The 18,481-nt window shown below is 37.4% G+C and overlaps 2 protein-coding genes across 2 annotated transcripts; both read left to right on the forward strand.

Moving 5' to 3' along the window:
- The first annotated feature begins 39 nt into the window (after positions 1-39).
- slc7a3b (solute carrier family 7 member 3b) lies at positions 40-9,396 on the forward strand. Its single transcript, XM_052614759.1, has 12 exons — positions 40-203; positions 2,444-2,853; positions 3,176-3,337; positions 3,679-3,850; positions 4,364-4,482; positions 4,561-4,783; positions 5,038-5,177; positions 5,278-5,380; positions 5,889-6,115; positions 6,225-6,391; positions 6,497-6,605; positions 7,428-9,396. The coding sequence occupies exons 2-12, from the start codon at positions 2,484-2,486 to the stop codon at positions 7,565-7,567; spliced, it is 1,932 nt and encodes a 643-aa protein (XP_052470719.1). The 5' UTR covers positions 40-203; positions 2,444-2,483; the 3' UTR covers positions 7,568-9,396.
- A 416-nt stretch (positions 9,397-9,812) lies between these two features.
- LOC128027272 (ubiquitin-like protein 3) lies at positions 9,813-17,956 on the forward strand. The gene is made up of 7 exons (XM_052614705.1): positions 9,813-10,097; positions 10,200-10,299; positions 10,671-10,807; positions 13,663-13,771; positions 14,240-14,326; positions 14,575-14,652; positions 16,377-17,956. The coding sequence occupies exons 3-7, from the start codon at positions 10,781-10,783 to the stop codon at positions 16,427-16,429; spliced, it is 354 nt and encodes a 117-aa protein (XP_052470665.1). The 5' UTR covers positions 9,813-10,097; positions 10,200-10,299; positions 10,671-10,780; the 3' UTR covers positions 16,430-17,956.
- Positions 17,957-18,481: the final 525 nt, after the last annotated feature.

An 18,481-nucleotide genomic window follows, 5' to 3' on the forward strand; every position in this document is an offset into this window, starting at 1 on the left:
TTGCTATTGACGTCAGAAGTAACCCGACCCCGGAGAAAATACAGCGTGTGCTAGAAAGGATTTCCAGATGAGTGTTATACGCAGGTCCTGTTCTGCTACTCGTTTTTCTAGACTGCTCGCCTCACGCAGCGCATCTTCTGTCTGTCTGTCAGTCTGTCTGTGTCTGAACCTGCTGGATTTTCAGTACATCGTCTCAATAGAGGGTAACTACCTTTTAAAGATTATTCTTATGATACTCCATTCTTAATCTAAAAAACGGGAGTATTATTCGTTAACTAAACCATCTAAATTAGGTTTTTCTCTCGTAAGCGGTATTTCCATGTTTATCATTATGACGTTCATCCTCGTGTTAGAAATGGCGCGTGCCTATGCATCTTTAGATGTTACATGTGCGTTACTTTATTATTTTTTATTTATTTAGTAAGCATATGCATATCAATAATTTAGATACACTCGGATAGTTTTAATTGTAATGATCACACTGGCAATATGCGTTATAATCCTACCATGATAATACTGAAATATCCATATTTTTATAGTTCTATTTTTTTATTTTGATAAAATCATAATGCTTCTATAATGTTGGCGGGTTTTCCGCTGTAGATTCATTTGAACATGGTTTAAATAAAAACACAGTTTATAATGATTTTTTATAAATCAAACCAAACTGCACACATCATTACAGGGGAATGGAGCTTAAAGCCTGTGGCTCTGTACACAGTAAAGGGGTCTGTATCATATCTCTCAAAACAGTGATGTTAGCAACAGGCTACTGAAACAATGCTGAGCTCTAAATTAGTTTAATTAAGTCAAATTAAAATTCCATTGCTGTAAATGTAGGTGTGCCTGCCATAATAGGTGCTGCTGGTCCATTCTAGTTGAATAGCAAACTAGTCTAAAGTGTTATATATATACAGTATTATATAACAGGAATACTTAAGCAGAGCTTTCATTTATGAAGACTCTTGGTCACTTTGGTTCAAGAATCTGGGCTGCAAGTGCTTTGAGGGATCATCTTCAAATATATGAATCTGATTCTCAAACAGTCAGACTCCGTATAGTAAAGCAGGTGCCAGCAAGGATGACAGACACTTGACTTGTGAATTCACACTGTCCAAACCTTTTAAACTTACCTAGCTTAATGCTTGAAATGATTTCTTTTACCAGAGCTAGTGCACGACTGCTGCTCTTTCCTTTAACAGGAAGTGTTATATAACATAACATGCGAGTCTGATATACTGGAACATAATGAAAAATATATCCTCTAAACATTTATTCAGTCATATTAGTGTCTGAGGCAACACTTTAACTGGTGTTACTGATAATCATCAGAGTATTTTACAATAACAGTCCACAACATAACACATGTAACCACCATTTTCATGGTCTAGAGTTTGCTTTGTTCTAAAGTTAGTGAATTTTTTTTTTTTTTTTTTTTTCATGCCACTAGAAGGAAGTAAATGTCTTCCGTGAAGTGGCATTATGGAGCTATGCAGAAGGAGAGGTCCTGTATACCACAATATTTTATTTTTGGAAAGTCATCCTTGTTTCATTTTTATGAAGGAGGATATGTTTTGAACTAGAAAATACTGTTCTCAGGTGCAGTTTTACTTCTGGTGTGATCTAGTTAGTGCCACAGACAGGATCTGATCAAACATGTATGACCAGTCAAGCTGCTGGACAGAAACTACACAAGAAACCCGTTCCTGCATTGTTCTATTTCTCAGTAAAAATACAGCAGTTCAAACTGCAACTATTAACAGCAATTAATATTAGAATTGTGTAAATGGTGTATTCAAATGTCTGACCTTTTTTAAATATTCACCAATCTGTATTCAGAGGGTGAGATGGGCTACCTCCATATACTTTCATTTTTGTTAAATGTCTGTTGTTGTTTTACCTCATACATGGTGCTTTTCCTGTTTCACCCTGTTTTTTTAATCTAACCAGTAAATTGTGAGGAATCCGTTTGGTCTTACCTAAAAATCGTTTCCATCCACACTAATGTCGGTGCTCTTTATCTAGGTTTTGGAGCTGTTGTACTTTATGAATTATGACTCCGTAATGAAAGGCCAAACCCCTTAGATATTAATCGGACTAATTTTCCCGATGGACTGAACTGCCCTGGGGTCAGAAGAGTTGTTCGTAATGTGCTGAGTGATTGCTCTGTCAGTGTCTGCAGGTGTGGTGGATAACAGCTGCCGTTTTATGCTCTTTACGTGAAATGACTTGTATAAAGATCCATTCCCAAAATGAGCCTTAGGACTTATTTCAACTCAAGACAAACATTTAAAAATATCTTGTCCTTTTGAGCTTTAGGTTAACTTTCCTCAAAATGAACATCTAGATCAGGCCACTCATTTTATAAACTAATTAACAAAAAAGGCAGCATCTTCTCACCTTTAAACAATGTATACATATATATATTTATCTTCTCCTTTAGTGCCTTCAGATTTATCCCAGTCTCCTCAACGTTATCCATCATGGCTGAGAATAAACTGGCCTCTTTTGGGAAGATGCTGCTGAGGCGACGCATGCTGGACACTTCTCAGGATGAAACCCGCTTCGCTCGCTGTCTCACCACTCTTGACCTCATAGCCCTCGGGGTAGGGGCGACACTGGGGGCCGGTGTCTACGTTCTGGCTGGGGAAGTGGCCCGAGAGAAGGCTGGACCTGCCATCGTGCTGTCTTTCTTAATTGCTGCCTTTTCCTCTGTTCTCGCTGGTTTGTGCTACGCTGAATTTGGTGCACGTGTACCCAAGACGGGATCTGCTTACCTGTACAGCTACGTGACAGTGGGTGAAATATGGGCCTTCATCACGGGATGGAACCTCATTCTGTCATATGTGATTGGTGAGTGTGTAGAAATTATCTTTAGAAACTAGATTCATAATAATATGTGATTTCTTTAATTTGGACTGAAAATACTTTTTCTCTTTTGAATCAAAATATACTAATTCATATTTACCTTCAAGTTAGTTCAGAATGCGCCCAAGAGTTTGACCAATTATATGTGATTATGAAAGAGATGAAGTGGTTTGAAACTGTATAAAGTGTTTACTTCACTAGACCGAAGGGCCCTTTGAGCATCTGCTTAAGTTTTACATAATAACTGGACGTTCTGAAGTCTTTTTCATCTACTCGTGTCATATGTCCTTTTCTCTATTTTTCACAGGCACAGCTAGTGTGGCACGGGCTTGGAGCTCAACGTTTGACAATCTAGTGAACAAAACCATCTCTGACTTTTTCACTGATTCCATGTCATTTCCATACACCGGGAAAGTGTTAGCCGAATATCCAGATGTGTTTGCCCTCATCCTGGTCATGTTGCTCACTGGTGAGAACCTTTTTCTCTCTAAGAAATGTGATTTTGCCAAGTTTGCACAAAATGTTTCCAAAGTCAAGATCTTGGATTATTCCAATAAAACGGTGGACCTTTGTTCCAGAATAATGATTCTTGACTCACTTCTTATCTGACTACTGGCTTTTGGTAGTGTGTTTCTGGCAGTGGTGCCAAAAGAGAAAAGGTTATTTGTTTCTACTATACCATTTAGACTAAAGCAATTAAGTCATTTTAAATGGTGCACTTTATCAATGTATCCATTAGTCATAGTCACCATTGCCATGCAAAAGACCATAATGGTGTGAATTTGCTACCTCTCACCTCCCACGCTACAGGATTATTGGCATTTGGAGTGAGTGAGTCTGCTCTTGTCAGCAAGATCTTCACAGGAATCAACCTGGTGGTTCTGACGTTTGTCATTATATCGGGCTTTGTGAAAGGCAACACTGCCAACTGGAGCCTCACTGTGGAGGACTACATTAACAGCACAAACAACTATAATGCAGAGTAAGTCACACTTCCTCAACATTTAGATGCAGGCATAGCAATAGAAATTAAGAAAATACAATCTAGAGTGTAAATGAAACGCAATCAGTTGGGTCAGTAGCATAATTGCCAGTTACAGGTTTACAACTGAAATATAAGATAGATTTGATAAGATAAAAATTACAATTAATTAGTGAAAGTAAAAAATTAAGGGTAGTAAACAAAAATTTTTTTTTTAATTGAATACATATGATACTTAAGTCAAATGTATATAATATTACATTAATATAATATTAGTAAGCATAAAAAAGAAAGTAAAAAATTAAAACACGGTCTTATTTACATACATTTTAAAGATATACTAAATCACAAGAAAGATAAGATTAATAAAAAGATGAAAAAATGACCATTTAAAAAATAATGAAAATGAAAAATTAACAATACATATATGTTTTTTTTCATTGCACACACACATGTGATATATAAATGTATATGCATTGTAAATTTGAAGTTTGAAAACTCTTCACATCTTAGGAGCATTGAAAAAGAATTTGGCTCGGGTGGCTTTGCACCATTCGGCTTCAGTGGAATCCTTACAGGTGCTGCTACATGCTTCTATGCATTTGTGGGTTTTGACTGCATCGCAACCACAAGTAAGTTCCGAAAAACTAAGAAAACCAGAATGTCCAACTTTTAGAACCAAACTCACCTCAGCTCTGGTGATGTCATAGGTGAGGAGGCCAAAAACCCCAAGCGTTCCATCCCGATCAGCATAGTGGCCTCTCTGCTCATCTGCTTTTTTGCCTACTTCGGAGTATCAGCAGCGCTCACACTCATGATGCCCTATTACAAGCTGGATGTTCATAGTCCACTTCCAGAGGCCTTCAAATATGTGCACTGGGACCCTGCTCGCTATATTGTGGCGGTGGGGTCTCTGTGTGCCCTTTCCACCAGGTACGTTTATTGACATTGACTTAAAGTTATTTTGTTTTTACATTTTATCTGCATTCATGTCTGTTTTAATATTTGTTTTCTTTTTTGAAAATAAGAAGTGCTAGTGCCTTGGAAACTAGTTGAAAGTTTTATTTATTATTCTAGATTTTTTTCAGTTAACATTTATTTTATTTAAATAAACGAAAATGTTTTAGTTAACTATAATACGCTGCTTAAAGTCAACAAGTGATGACAATTTTTTTTATGTTCTTCAGCTTGTTGGGCTCCATGTTCCCAATGCCTCGTGTGATTTATGCCATGGCTGAGGATGGTCTGCTCTTTCGCTCCCTCTCCCGCATGCACAAGAAAACCAAGACACCTGTGCTGGCCACCATTGTGTCTGGCATCGTGGCAGGTAAGACTGTATTTTTATTCATGCAATGACTGTCAATAGATGATTTAACTGTTTTAATAATTGTGACTAACTCTAGAATCTCGTTAAATCCTTCCTGTAGCTCTGATGGCCTTCCTGTTTGATCTCGCTGCATTAGTGGACTTGATGTCGATTGGGACCCTGCTGGCGTACACTCTTGTTGCCGTGTGCGTACTCATTCTCCGGTGAGTATATACACATACAGAAAGGTTTAAAAGTCGGGGGATAAAAAAAAAAAAAAATTAATACTTTTTGCATCAAGTACACAATAAATTGATAAAAAATGACAGTAAAGACATTTAAAATGTTACAGAATACTTCTGTTTTAAATAAATGCAGTTCTTTTGAACTTTCTATTTATCAAAACATTTTAAGCAGCTCACCTGTTTTTAACATTGATGGTGAAAGGAAATGTTTTATGAGCAGCAAATCAGCATATTAGATTGATTTCTGAATGATCATGTGACACTGAAGCCTGAAGCCGAAAAATCAGCTTTGTAATTTAAAGTATACAAAACGAAAAAAGAAAATGGTAGCTTAAATTGTAATTGTAAATAGTTTTTACTGTATATTTGATCAAATAAATGCAGCCTTGGTGAGCATAAGAGACTTCTTTCAAAAACATGAAATAAATAGGAAATTCGATAATAATAAAAAAAAAAAATCAGTTTTAGTAATGTTTTTCATCTACAGGTACCAGCCAGGCAGTATTGGCTCCAGTGGTGCGAAGCCAATGGAACTACAGAGGCTGGAGGCTAAAGGATGTATGGCAGATGTGGATAGCGGGGATGAGTACAGCCAGGAGCTGGAGACAACACCTCTTAAGGAGAGGTTTTCCATCAGGATGCTGGTGCAACCCATCAGTGATGTACCCACCAAGATTTCGGGCATCATTGTTTATTCTGCAACTGGCACCATATGTAAGCATTTTCATTAACCCAGTTTATAATCTACCGTTTTTGCTGAAACATGTAGCTGTAATGTAGAGCTCAGAGAAATGCAAACTAAATTTCTCTCTTTTCTTTTCAGCTGTGCTGTTCACTCTGCTGTGTGTGATGCTGGCAGTGTTTGGGGAGCAGGTGGGGATGGGCAGCCCTCTTTATATCACTTTGGTTGTTCTCCTGTCTGTTCTGTCTTCTGTCTGCATCTTCATAATCTGGCGACAGCCCCAGAGTAAAGAGGTTCTTACTTTCAAGGTAAAGGCTTAATTTACAAAGCTACGCTATTATCCTTGTGATTTGTTAAATTGAGAAATTCAGATCTTTAGGTGGTTATAATAATCTTCTTTCTACATTTTGTAGGTGCCTTTGCTTCCCATTCTGCCGTTGGTCAGTATCTTTGTAAATATTTACCTCATGATGCAATTGGATGGACCTACATGGGTTCGTTTCGCAGTATGGATGGTCATTGGTGAGTTATAGCATGTAAAATGTTGTCGTGTAAATGTTTGCTACCATTCAAAAGTCTGGGGTTCGTAAGAAAGAAATTTATACTTTTAGAAGGATTCATTAAATTGTTAAAATCTGACAGTAAATACATATGTAATTTTCCAAAAGACCTCTATTTCAAATCAATTGTATTTTAGTTTTTTAAAACTTTGTTCTTTAAAGAATCCTGGAAAAATGTATCATGGTTTCCACAACAGTTTTCAACATTGATAATAATTCATGAGCAGCATATTAGAATGATTTCTGTAGGATCGTGTGACACTGAACACTGGAGTAATGATGCTGAAAAATTTAGCATTGCATCACAGGAATAAATAGGATTTTAAGATGTATTGACAATAAACATTTATTTTTAAGTTTTTATTTTTATTTTTATAAGCTTTGGTGAGCATAAGAGACTTCAAAAGCATAAAAAATCGAACCAACCCCAAATGTTTGTACAGTAGTGTTATATGCTATCATGCACTGTAAAAAAAACATTCATTTAACAACATTTAACAACATTAGGTGTAACATACAACCTTAACATACAAAACTGATAAGAAAAAAATAAGAAAAACACATCAAATTTGAAATGTAACGCAATTCTGGGAATGTCAATTTACGGTTATTTACTGTAAATTATATAGTCTTTTAGTAAGGGAATTTACTATATTCTATATACATTTTTACAGCCTTTTACCGTTAAATTCACTGTCATTTTTTACAGTGTGGGTATTTTTTTGTTGTTGTTGTTCATAGTACAGTGCTTGAAAATTTGACTTCATACCTTTTTCTCTTTTAGGTTTTATTATTTATTTTGCGTATGGAATAAGGCACAGCTCTGAGGGTAAAAACAATTCCCCAGAAAAATTTGAGCCAATTCTTCAAGGAAAGAAACCAATCTACCTGACTGAAGATGAGAGTGAGGGGACTACACCTTAAGAAGAGCAGCTGGATTGGTATGGCAGCCATATTACAAACGGTTTTGTAAAATGCTGCAGTTTCACTTTTGCACCTTATGCTTCCTTTAAAGTCTGCATTGAAAACTGACAAAAGTGGTTCCACTCAACCATCTTTATTCAGTAGGTAAACTGTGTATTTATTGCTAATCGTTTGACTGTGTCAGTATGTGATGGTACTGTAACAGTGTTACATGTCTAGGGTTCATTATGAAAATAATTCAGTCCTAAGTGTACTTTGTATGCACATTTAGATTTCTGTTACCAGATTAGAGATGGGGCAGAACTGTTACGCTTGAAAAAATGTTTGTGAACAGTGTGTGGTCATTTAGGGACTTCTTTCTCTCTCAATGAATGGGAATATGTTATACATAGGCTTTAAACAGGCAGCAAAAATCTCATTGGGTGTTGCCAACTAAATTTTTTCTGATGTAACATTTGTGTAACGTCCTTCATCATGTCCACATTTACTCGTATAGCACACTGTCACATTCACTATGTAGTAAATGTGACTGATTGCACAATGATGCTCAGTCAGAAAAGAAATTCACATTTAAAGACCAAATTAGATTTGTGTGCTGTGTGAACAAACCCGATATCTTTTTACAGGATCAGAGAGAATTGAGAGAGTGTAAAATAACATGTGCATTATTGTTTTGGAATCAAAATGTCCTTGTAGTACTTATTTTTATAAACTTTACATGACGGGAAAAGTGATACATGAAAAATATTTTCAAAAGCGACCTTTTATTTTGTGAGTAGTTTTCTATTTGTTGTATGTTGTTGTTGTATATTTTTGTAAATTTATTAGAATGTGTATTTATTGTTGATGTTACTGTAAAATGTTTTACATATTTTTAGCTTCTTTAGTACCAACAATACTTTGAAAAATATTTGGCACAGTTTTCTCTATTGAACTGTACATTTTGGGATGTTAAATAGGAAAGCCTCATTGTCTTAAATGTGCTTAATAGCAAAAACAATAGCAAAAACAGACTTTCACTTATTGTCTTTTTCTGTAAAAATTTGAAATTTTTCATTCTGAGTACAGCATCTAAATGCTCTTATTTTTCATGCCTTTTTTATGCTTATGCATATTTATGCTGTTTTCATAATGTTTTTTGTAAAAACATTGCAATGTAAATGCTTTTGTCTTTAAGGGAAAATTAGGTCTGATAATCTCCATAATCTGGTGGAGATTATGGAGCTTTGTTACTTGGGTGGCTTTTTCCATATGATGCTGGGATATTGTACATGTTATTGACATGAACAGAGTAATTTAGGCCCCTTAACACTAAACAGAGTTATTATACAGTTTATTTTCCAAAAACCATTACCTTTTGCTGCAAATATTGTGACTTTTAAGCCTATTTTACAATTAATGTTTACATAATGCTGCTGTGTTGTTGAGCTGGAACTGTTTGTTCCAGTTTATTGAAAATCTTATCTGTTACAAAGTTGATATTTGTTCTTTGAAGCTGAAGTGTGAAATTTCTATTCCACTGATGTCAACAAAAAAATTTCAAAAAATAGTTATTGTTTTCTCAAAATGCTCCCAGATAGTCCCACCCCAAACTCGGGGGTTGGGTTGGTTCAGCCATTAGGCTGGATTGGATTCTTAAACATGAATTTATAAGGATATAAATGGCTTCCTTTTACTTGTATCTGCATATTAAGATGAGATAGAAGAAAGTATTTAAAACAATACTTTAAAACAAATTACACACTTCAGCTTTCCTATGTAAATAGCTTACTTAATGTGCCTTTATTACGTGCAATGCTGTTGTCGAATAAACGTGGCAAGTATTGTCATTCAGTTGTGTATAGCTTTCTTTTAAAATGCAAGAAAAAATGAAGATTTTTTTTTAATTGAGGGTCTGTGAAAACAGAATTAAATTCCATAAAGATTTTCACATGGAAGAGATATTTAAATTTATCATACTAAATTTTTAACTTGATTGCATTAGATGTTTAACCTATTGATACGAGGAAGTTAATCATTTATGTTTTAATATATAAATTTATTGTCAAATTTAAGAAAAAAAAAACAAGCAAAAGAAAACCAGACTTATTTATAAATGTATAGAAAAGAAGACCCACATTCCTGAACACAGCACGTGAAATGACTGCCGTTCTGCAAGGTGCGATCAAAATGGAGATTTGACACAAAACTACAAGTCCAAGAAAGCCTTGCGCGCCGTTTCCTGCATATATTGCCAGCTGACTTCCGGTGCCTTTAAAATTCTCAGCCATTTATCTACTCGATCGTTGCGAATGAGTTTAGCTACATCTGATCAGATTGAACGATGGATATACCCATCAGTTAGTGTTTGAGAAAAGCCCAGGACCGTCAAACGACCGTTTTGGATCCGATAGCCGCCTGTGACTTGATCAAAAAGGTCGTTTTAGTTCCTCTTTTATTTTGCCGCAGTCAGAAATTATTCCAGCTCGAGGCCAGCGGTCGCGCGCACTGTTTCTCTGTTCCTACAGCCGTTCACATCTCTTGTTTAATGGTATGCGAATCATCGTTTTGATGCTTCTTTGATTTTGCATCGCTTTTATTTTATCCTGCTCTACACAGTCGAGTTCATCCTGGTTTGGTGTCTGATTTGCAGGCAGAGCTGCATTTCTAAGGCAGATTCGGTCTCAAGCTGATATATAAAGCTGTTCCAGTAATGCAAACACCAGTTTGGCTTAAAGTCAAGTAGAGCAAAGGTATGTGAGGTTTTCTTCCCCCCTTGCATTTCCCTAAATATGTTCTATGTACACTCAGTCCGTTTGTTTATAAGCCATATAGAGTATTTTGTTCATTAATTCTGCATATCCTTGAGGTGGCTCATTAATCACTAATACTACAGTTTAAAACCTAGCAGTTAACCAACTTTAAAAATTCACCAGGATTTTGTGAATCTGTTTATAGTAATGTCTTGTCATCCCATCTACTGTATGTTTGTAATACTATACCATTTCTCTTAGTAAAGTCTCTCAGTAATTAATTTTCTAGTTTTAATGCATTGTTGACCATTGGACTGTGTGTGGTAAACAAATCTGTGTTGCCATGTTGTGAATGATTGACTTGGTGTTAGGCTGTGCGAGGCAGAGAAAGGCCAGAGGGAGAAGACGTATACTGAGTCTTTGTGCCAGGAGTTGTGCTCCCGTCTTACTGCTGGTCACTCGTCGATTCCCGATCCCAGCCATGACCTCTCCGACAGACCCTGAAACAGTGAGTATATCAGTCTACATCTCCCTTTAGGTGATGCATCATTGCACAAGTTGGCCTTTTCAGACATACAAAGTTTATATCATCATCAAGTATCATCACCTTTAGAGTGCATTCAAATCTTAAAGGTACAGTTCGCCGATGAATGTGCATTGTCGTCTACCTTTGCACTGTTGCTACACAAAACAGGTTTCATTTAATTATTTTGACTGTGGAATGCAAAAGGAAGTACTTGGTGCAATATGCATGCTGCTCCTTTCCCTACTATGAAGGTGACCATGACTGTTAAGCTCTGAAAGGGACAAAAAGTGGTCTATATTATTTATGCACTATTTTCCAAACCCTCTGAAGCCTTTGGTAGCTTTATTTAATGAATAGACTGACATGTACATCATTATTCACTAACAACTTCCTGCCCTAGTTTTTGTTTACACAGTGCATGTTTTATGCAAACCGAGGGTGAACCGATAATGAATGTTTTCAATTTAAGGTGCACTTCCACTTTAATCTGCATTAGTGGGGAGACATCATTGTTAACCAGATTTCATTAGTATAGTTTCAAATATGATTAAACGTTCCCTGTACGTTTGAACCAAAACTGAAACTAAAACTATGGTGAAAAAAAAAAGTGTTCTAAAAACTGAAAATTGAAAACTTGAATGAAACTTAAAGCTATAATTGTAAAAGCTAATTCAAAATATAAATGAATACTGTAAATTAAAATACTATGGCTGAGGTTATAAAACAAAGCTTTTATGTTGCACTCGCAGACCTGCTGTTGCCTTGAGATTTGTTGTCGTTTGCTGAACCTGTTTGGCTCAGTATTGGTTTCAGTGGCGTTGTATTAGAATGGGGGCATGACTTTAGGCTCTTGATTTGGGGATGAAAGCAACAGGATTGAAGAGATTGCAGAAAATATATAAACCGTGAGATTATTGAGATGTTTACGCACTGGTTCTGAGGCATTAAAGCAGCTTTGGTGTTTTGTATTTTTCAAGGCTTTAAGAACTGGGGCAGCAGGGAGTGCTTATTTGTTTGTTATGCTCTCTTGTCTGTGTTACCCGTGCCCTGGGAGAGGGCTTTCCATGCCTTTATCGGGGGCTTGGTGTTTGTAAACAGTGTGCTGGAATGACGTTGTGGATTATAGCATGACCTCTTTTGTTCACACTGCAGATCCCCATAGGTGAAAGCCAAATATTTCCAAGGGTGTCTGAATGGGGGTGGGGTGCCCTACATTGCAAGTGCCCTCAGCAAAGGAGCCTGATTTCACAATAGGTTAGGGCAGGGCATTGGGGGGCCCTTGGTGAGGATTTAGGTGGCACGTGGTGTGAGAGGATGAGCACAGATTTGTGTTGGAAAGAGGTCGTCCTTTTCCTGTCATGTTATTTGATTGCTGCCACTATTTGGGTCATGACCTGGGCTGCTGATGAGCTGGATCCACATAATGTTTATATTACCATTTAGCATGTTTGACACGATTTAAATAACTCTGTACTAATACAGTCTGTTTTGTTAAGTTGTACTTACACACTTTTAGAGGAACTGTGTGTCTCTTTTCACTTCCACTTTCTCAGAAACATGCTGAAAGTTTCTCTGGTCCTCTGATTGGTTGCATTGTCTCCATGAAGCTTGTTTTCCTTTGTTTTTGTGCTCGGTGTTGTATGTGGCTTTAAACCCAGCGATGCCAGGACCAACTGGCTCACCTTCTAACGCCCCCCTCCTCTTTCTCCATCTGATTCTGAACGAAAGCATTGAGGCCCGGCCAAGCTCCACACGCTGACTGTGGGTGATGTAATGTATAAATTGCAGTCATTGAAAACCGTGGAAGGAGAAAAGGAACATTTAAACCCTGGATTAAAAAAAAAAAACTGAACAAGAGACTCTTTGGAATCTCTACGTTACTCTGGTCCCTGGTCTGATTTTATTTTTGGGCTGACATAGTAGCACTCTGTATTTTCTGTTCAGACACTGGGTCTTATGATGCTGATTAGTTTCAAAGAGGATGCTGCCAAATTTATTCAGCCACTTGCCTAATTTGCTTAAAACGAGTATGTGGCATTATTGCATATCTTAAACCTTTGTTTATTGATAATATAATTAATATTGTTGCAAACTGTTCAGTTTAGTCAAAATTGTGTGAATAATTATAGACTTGGAACAATCCATTAGATTGAGTTCAGAAAGGTTAGGCATGATTGACAGAAAGATAGATGGGCAGTAGATGTAAAGGATGTATGTCGGCAGTAAAAATAAAATAATCCTTATTGTTGAGGCAGTAAATGTATGATATATGTCTTAAATGAATGAAAACTGTCATGAAGCGTGTGTTGGCCTGTGGCTGAAAACACCGTGGTGTTATTAATACCTGACTGTACTAGACTGTAGAGGCATCGTGTCTGTTGTTTTTTTTTTATTAGGACTCATGCATGGAGCAAATTGATTGTGCTAATCCACTGTGCTGCTCCCCTCCTCCTGCGAAGGGTTATGCATGGGCCATGTAAATTTAATAACTCAGTCTGGGACACCTGGGTTTATCATATTAGGATGAAGTGGGGGAGAGTATCACTACATGGAAAGGCAGTAGCACTTCCTCTGTCCTAAACCCACCAGACCATTTCACAGGAACCTTTAGAGCGTGTAGCAGCTAGTTTCACCCTTAATGCCCAACATAAATCTAATCAGGAAGGAATGGCTGTTTCTGCAAAGGACTCTCCAGGTCGTCTCATGTTATGTGGGGTGAGCACAGAATGAAGGGTCATTAAGGACTATTTGGTGGAAATGTCACTCTGTCTTTGGATTGTAGTGTACTTCAGATTAATGATGTAATTTGTTTCCTCTCTCCTTTCAACCGACTACAGGTGAGTCTACGGCTGATCCTTGTGAGTGGGAAGACGCAGGATTTCACTTTCTCTCCAAATGACTCCGCCACAGACATTGCCCGGCATGTTTTTGAGAACTGGCCAGCAGGTATGTTATGATTATGCTTTGGTCAAAGTTTTTTTTTAATGCACAAAACATTTAAACTTGTGGAAGTCCTATGCAAACACAACTGTCCTAGTTGCGAGAAATTATATTGACAGAATTTTTGAGGGAACAGTCATTAATATAAAATATCTACACTACTGTTAAACAGTTCATGGTCAGTAAAACAGTTTATTCAATAATGATGCATTAAATTGATAAAAAGATGTTTGTCTTTCAAATAAATGTTGTTCTATTAAACATTCTGTTCATGAATCAATGGTTTCCTCAAGCATCACATCTGTGTTCAACATTGATAACAATAAGAAATGTATTTTTAGCAGCAAATCAGCATATTAGAATATTTTCTGAAAAATCATGTGACTAGAGTAATAGCTGCTGATAATTCAGCTTTTGCGATTGCAGGAATAAATTACACTAGTATTAAATAGAAAATGCTGTCTTGTGTTGCAGGCTGGGAGGAGGAGAGCGTGAGCAGTCCCAGCATCCTGAGGCTGATCTTCCAGGGCCGCTTCCTGCATGGCAATGTCACACTAGGAGGTGAGCACTAGACCTTGTCTTCACGTCTGTCACGGTCAGCACGCCTTCACAATCCTATTGTTTCTCTCTCCGCATGTCTCTGATACTTTTCCTTTGCACTAGACACTAAAACACGTTTTTGTGAACACAAATGGACAGTGGAAGTGGAAAGCTGTTAAAATATGCTGTAGGTCAGAAGAAATGTTTTTACTGCACAAAGTGACTAAGTTGTGTGCTGATATTCAGAATGTAACTTCTCTGTTGAATAGCTCTGAAGTTGCCCCCTGGCCGAACGACTGTCATGCACTTGGTTGCCAGAGAGACACTGCCAGAGCCGAACTCCCATGGTAAGTGCTGATATATTCCTCTGGCAAGCTCCTACTGCTCTAAACATGGCTGAATGTCCTTGGCTTGCCCATCCATATCCACTTCTTGTTTTAAAGACAAGGGCGCAGCAGTTATTGGAGGACTGCTGCCAGGTGGCAACTGGCTCCAATCATCCAAACACATTCTAATAATTAAGAGCCATGCAGTCATATTAGAGACTGAACAATGAGCTTTATTCAGGCACGCACTGTAATACAAGATGCCTGTAACTTATCTGTGTCATTTCCTGTTTGACGAGTTGTGCTGACTTTTGAAGCAAGCTTGTGAATTCACGATGACTATTGTTAGATTTGAAATGAGGAAGCAGGTTGTGTGCTTTGATGTCTTCAGAATAAATTCTAGAAACGTTTCCTGGCAAATGACTCGGCATTCGCGCTGCCATTTTACCGTAGATGAAGTTAAAATGGCCCTTTTATCCCACAGTCAGTGTGGTTTTGAGTTTCCACGAAAACAGGAATGAGCAGATTTCCTATATTAATCTAGCATATACTACTACAGTTCATAAGTTTGGGGTTAGTGAGATTTTGTTTTTGTTCCTCTTGTGCTCACCAAGTCTGCATTTATTAGCACAGTTATATTCGTAATATTGAGAAATAGGCTCATTAGTTTGTTTTTTATATATGTGTTTTTTTTAAAAGCAGTACTATATATATATATATATATATATATGTATATGTGTGTGTGTATGTAATTTATTCCTGTAATGGCAAAGCTGAATTTTTAGCATCATTACTCCAGTCTAGAGTGCCACATGATACTTCAGAAATAGTTCTAATATTCTTATTTTCTGCTCAAACTTATATTCATATTTTTGCGGAGATCGTGATTTTTCAGGATTCTTTGATTAAATGTAAAGTTGAAAAGGCAGCATTTATTTGAAATATTTTTTTAACATTATTAATGTCTAAACTGTCACATTTCATCAATTAATGCGTGTTTGCCGAAGTATTAATGTCTTTCAAACCCCCCCACAAAATCTTCCCAACCCAAACTTTTGAACTGTAGTGTATGTCCTTGGTCTTACTATGAATGATAAATCATCAGTGTGTGTTATTCCAAAAAAAAAAAAAAAATGTGCTTGTCATTGTGATCTTTCAACTTACTCCACTTCGGAATTGACTTGAACTAATTCCTTACAGCTGATGTCACCTCGGCTGTGCACTATTGGTTAGTGTTAACCCATGTTAACCAATAAACAAATCGCTATTGAAGCATTGCTTCAGGCTCCTAGTAGTAAGAAATGCAGCTCTCTGGAAAATGTATTAGGTAATGAAGTGATTTAGTTGACATAAATATTACAACAATAATAACAAAGAAGCGTCATCACTGGAATGGAAATGTTTTTAAAGGGTAAACTTGAGCTTGATTAGTATAAAAAGACCTCTTTTCAGGAACCAATCCATTCCTGATGGATAAACATCCAATATGTCCAATATTTACTGATATGCCTCAAATATGAGGTTTCATGTTGACTCTAATGCCACTCATTAATTACAGGCTATTTACACATAGCATGGCATTTAAGGAAGAAAACTGGCTATTTTCTTTTCTCTGTAAGTCATCATCGTGTACTGCTTTTCCCTCACATTGTTCTAACTGAAGAATGTTTCAAAGAAGGACCTGTGATTTGTATATCTGTCTTTGATTTATTAGGTGTGACTCAATATTTGCTTTCTTCTCGTAGGCCAGAGGAACAGGGAGAAGACTACAGAGAGCAGCTGCTGTCTACTGCTGTAAAACCCAGACAAACCTTCCCCACGTCCTCCTCGTCCTCCTGCTCCCCGACCCCGTCTCTGCTCGCCAACCCGTGGTGCTTTCTGGATGATTACAGAAGAGCTCCGGGGAGACTGCCACTAGGTTTTCGTTCAGTGTTTGCGCTCTGTATAGTATCTGGAGGCTGTCGTGCCAAGTTTATCAAATCCTTCGTTCGGTTTTTCTCGTTTCGTTTTGGTTGCCAAAATTACTTGCTTAGTGGCCGTTTGTTTCCAGGCAAATATGAAATACCTGAATCATTGAAAGGACGTTATGTAAACAGTTGTGTGAACAGGTTTTTAGGGGGATGTTCTGTACTCGAGAGACCTTCTGCTCTCCCAACACCCAAGTGTCAAGAGTTTTCACTTGGATCACACGCACGTCTGACTCAGACGAAGCTTAATATGCGCCATAATCTCAGACTTTTGATTGCACTTAACACGGATCCTTATCTGAAGTCACTATGTGTGTGTTGTAGTCTTAAACCTCCCACCTGCCTCGAACAGAAGGAGCTTACAGACAGAGAGAGAGAGGTGTGATGACACAAGCTGTGGACCGAGGGAGTCTGCTGTAGTGCTGGTGGATTGGATGTGCCATGGCCACCTACGATTCTTGCCTTTTTTGTCTTAGGACCAATGGAGAGTAGATCTCAAAGTCGCCAGACTCTTCTTACTGACCAGTTGTCAATATCTGTGCATGACCCTAGTCTAGTGTTTCCTCGCTTTTACCAGCCGCCTTTAAAACCCATTCCCCCCGTGTCTACTTGAATAGTGTTTTTTATTTTCTTCGTCTCTGCTGAAGAAGCATGAGGGAAGGTTGGCGGTTTTGTGCTTGATGTGAAGTTACACGAACTCTTCTTCTTGCCCAGTCAGGATGGATCATCTGTATCCTACTCCATTCTTGTCTAACATACATCCTGAGGGACAAGGCCCAGGTGCATAGAATAAGGAGATCATTAGAAAGCCTCTGTCTGGAGCGAAGGGCTGGGCTGGTAAAAGCCCCCATTATAAGCGCTATATGGATTCATGGACCCCCCGCTGCACTGCAGCTTTAGAGGTAAAGATGTGTGCCAGGAATGGCCACTGCTAATGGCCTCCAACTGGGCTGAAAGAAAGAAAAAAATTAAGTGTGTTATTTCCTAATGTTTGTATGCTGTCTGTTTTGTTTGCCTTATGATTGTGGGAAATAAATATTATTAATAATGGAGTCATTTTTATCTTGTCTGAGTACGGTTGAGTTTTTATTAGTACACACATGATGGCTGACTCATGTTAATTGTGTGTGAGTGGATGAGGCTTTTTCTTTTCTTTTTTTCTTTTTTTTTTTGAAAGCTAGTACAGTTGTGGAAAGTGTCCACAGAAACCGTCTCCAATCTTGTCTTGATTGGCCAATTACTGCAAGAGTGTTTATTATTGTCACCGCTATGAAAATGAGCTACAAATTATTAAATGTAAAAAAATAAATAAATCCTTAAATCTTGTATTATAAATTAATAAAACATTTCAAATAATACTCTGGTGTTCCTGTGTGTTTTGAGATATTTAATTTTTTATCATGTAAAACCGTTCCACCATTTGCAGCAGCAGCCTTACAGTCATGAAAAAATACACCAAATAGAAATGTAGTAAGATATAAAATAAAGTGTGTATAATACGTGTATATACAGTACAACTGCAGTACTAATGGTTAACTATTGTTAGTTTACATTGATTTCATTGACTATCTTCTAGCATGGTACGTTGTTGTTATTATTATTATAGACGCTTTGGGTCATGCGTTGCGTTAAAGGTTTTTACAACCTTTTTAGCTGAAAGATATGGTCTCTTACTTTATAAATGAATCTGCAGCGCTGTGTGTGTTTTTGTGGTGCTGTGGTTCTGCCTCTAGATGGCAATGTGGTTCCGGTTCTCTTAGGGGTTCTGTGACGTCATCTTTTACCGCGTGCGCGCTTCCAATATTTTTCTCGTCACTCGGCCAGTTTCGGCACAATTGAATATAAGCTAGTTCTTGTGTTGATGCAATGAGCTCTTTCTTACA

This window comes from Carassius gibelio, chromosome A14 (assembly GCF_023724105.1).
Source record: "Carassius gibelio isolate Cgi1373 ecotype wild population from Czech Republic chromosome A14, carGib1.2-hapl.c, whole genome shotgun sequence".
Taxonomy (NCBI): Eukaryota; Metazoa; Chordata; class Actinopteri; order Cypriniformes; family Cyprinidae; genus Carassius; species Carassius gibelio.

Coding starts and splice junctions, on each gene's coding strand:
- slc7a3b (XM_052614759.1), top strand. CDS start 2,484: ATGGCTGAGAATAAACTGGCCTCTTTTGGGAAGATGCTGCTGAGGCGA. Junction 6,392..6,496: donor AAGAGGTTCTTACTTTCAAG/GTAAAGGCTTAA, acceptor TACATTTTGTAG/GTGCCTTTGCTTCCCATTCT. Junction 6,606..7,427: donor CGCAGTATGGATGGTCATTG/GTGAGTTATAGC, acceptor TTTCTCTTTTAG/GTTTTATTATTTATTTTGCG.
- LOC128027272 (XM_052614705.1), top strand. CDS start 10,781: ATGACCTCTCCGACAGACCCTGAAACA. Junction 10,808..13,662: donor CTCCGACAGACCCTGAAACA/GTGAGTATATCA, acceptor AACCGACTACAG/GTGAGTCTACGGCTGATCCT. Junction 14,327..14,574: donor TGGCAATGTCACACTAGGAG/GTGAGCACTAGA, acceptor TCTGTTGAATAG/CTCTGAAGTTGCCCCCTGGC.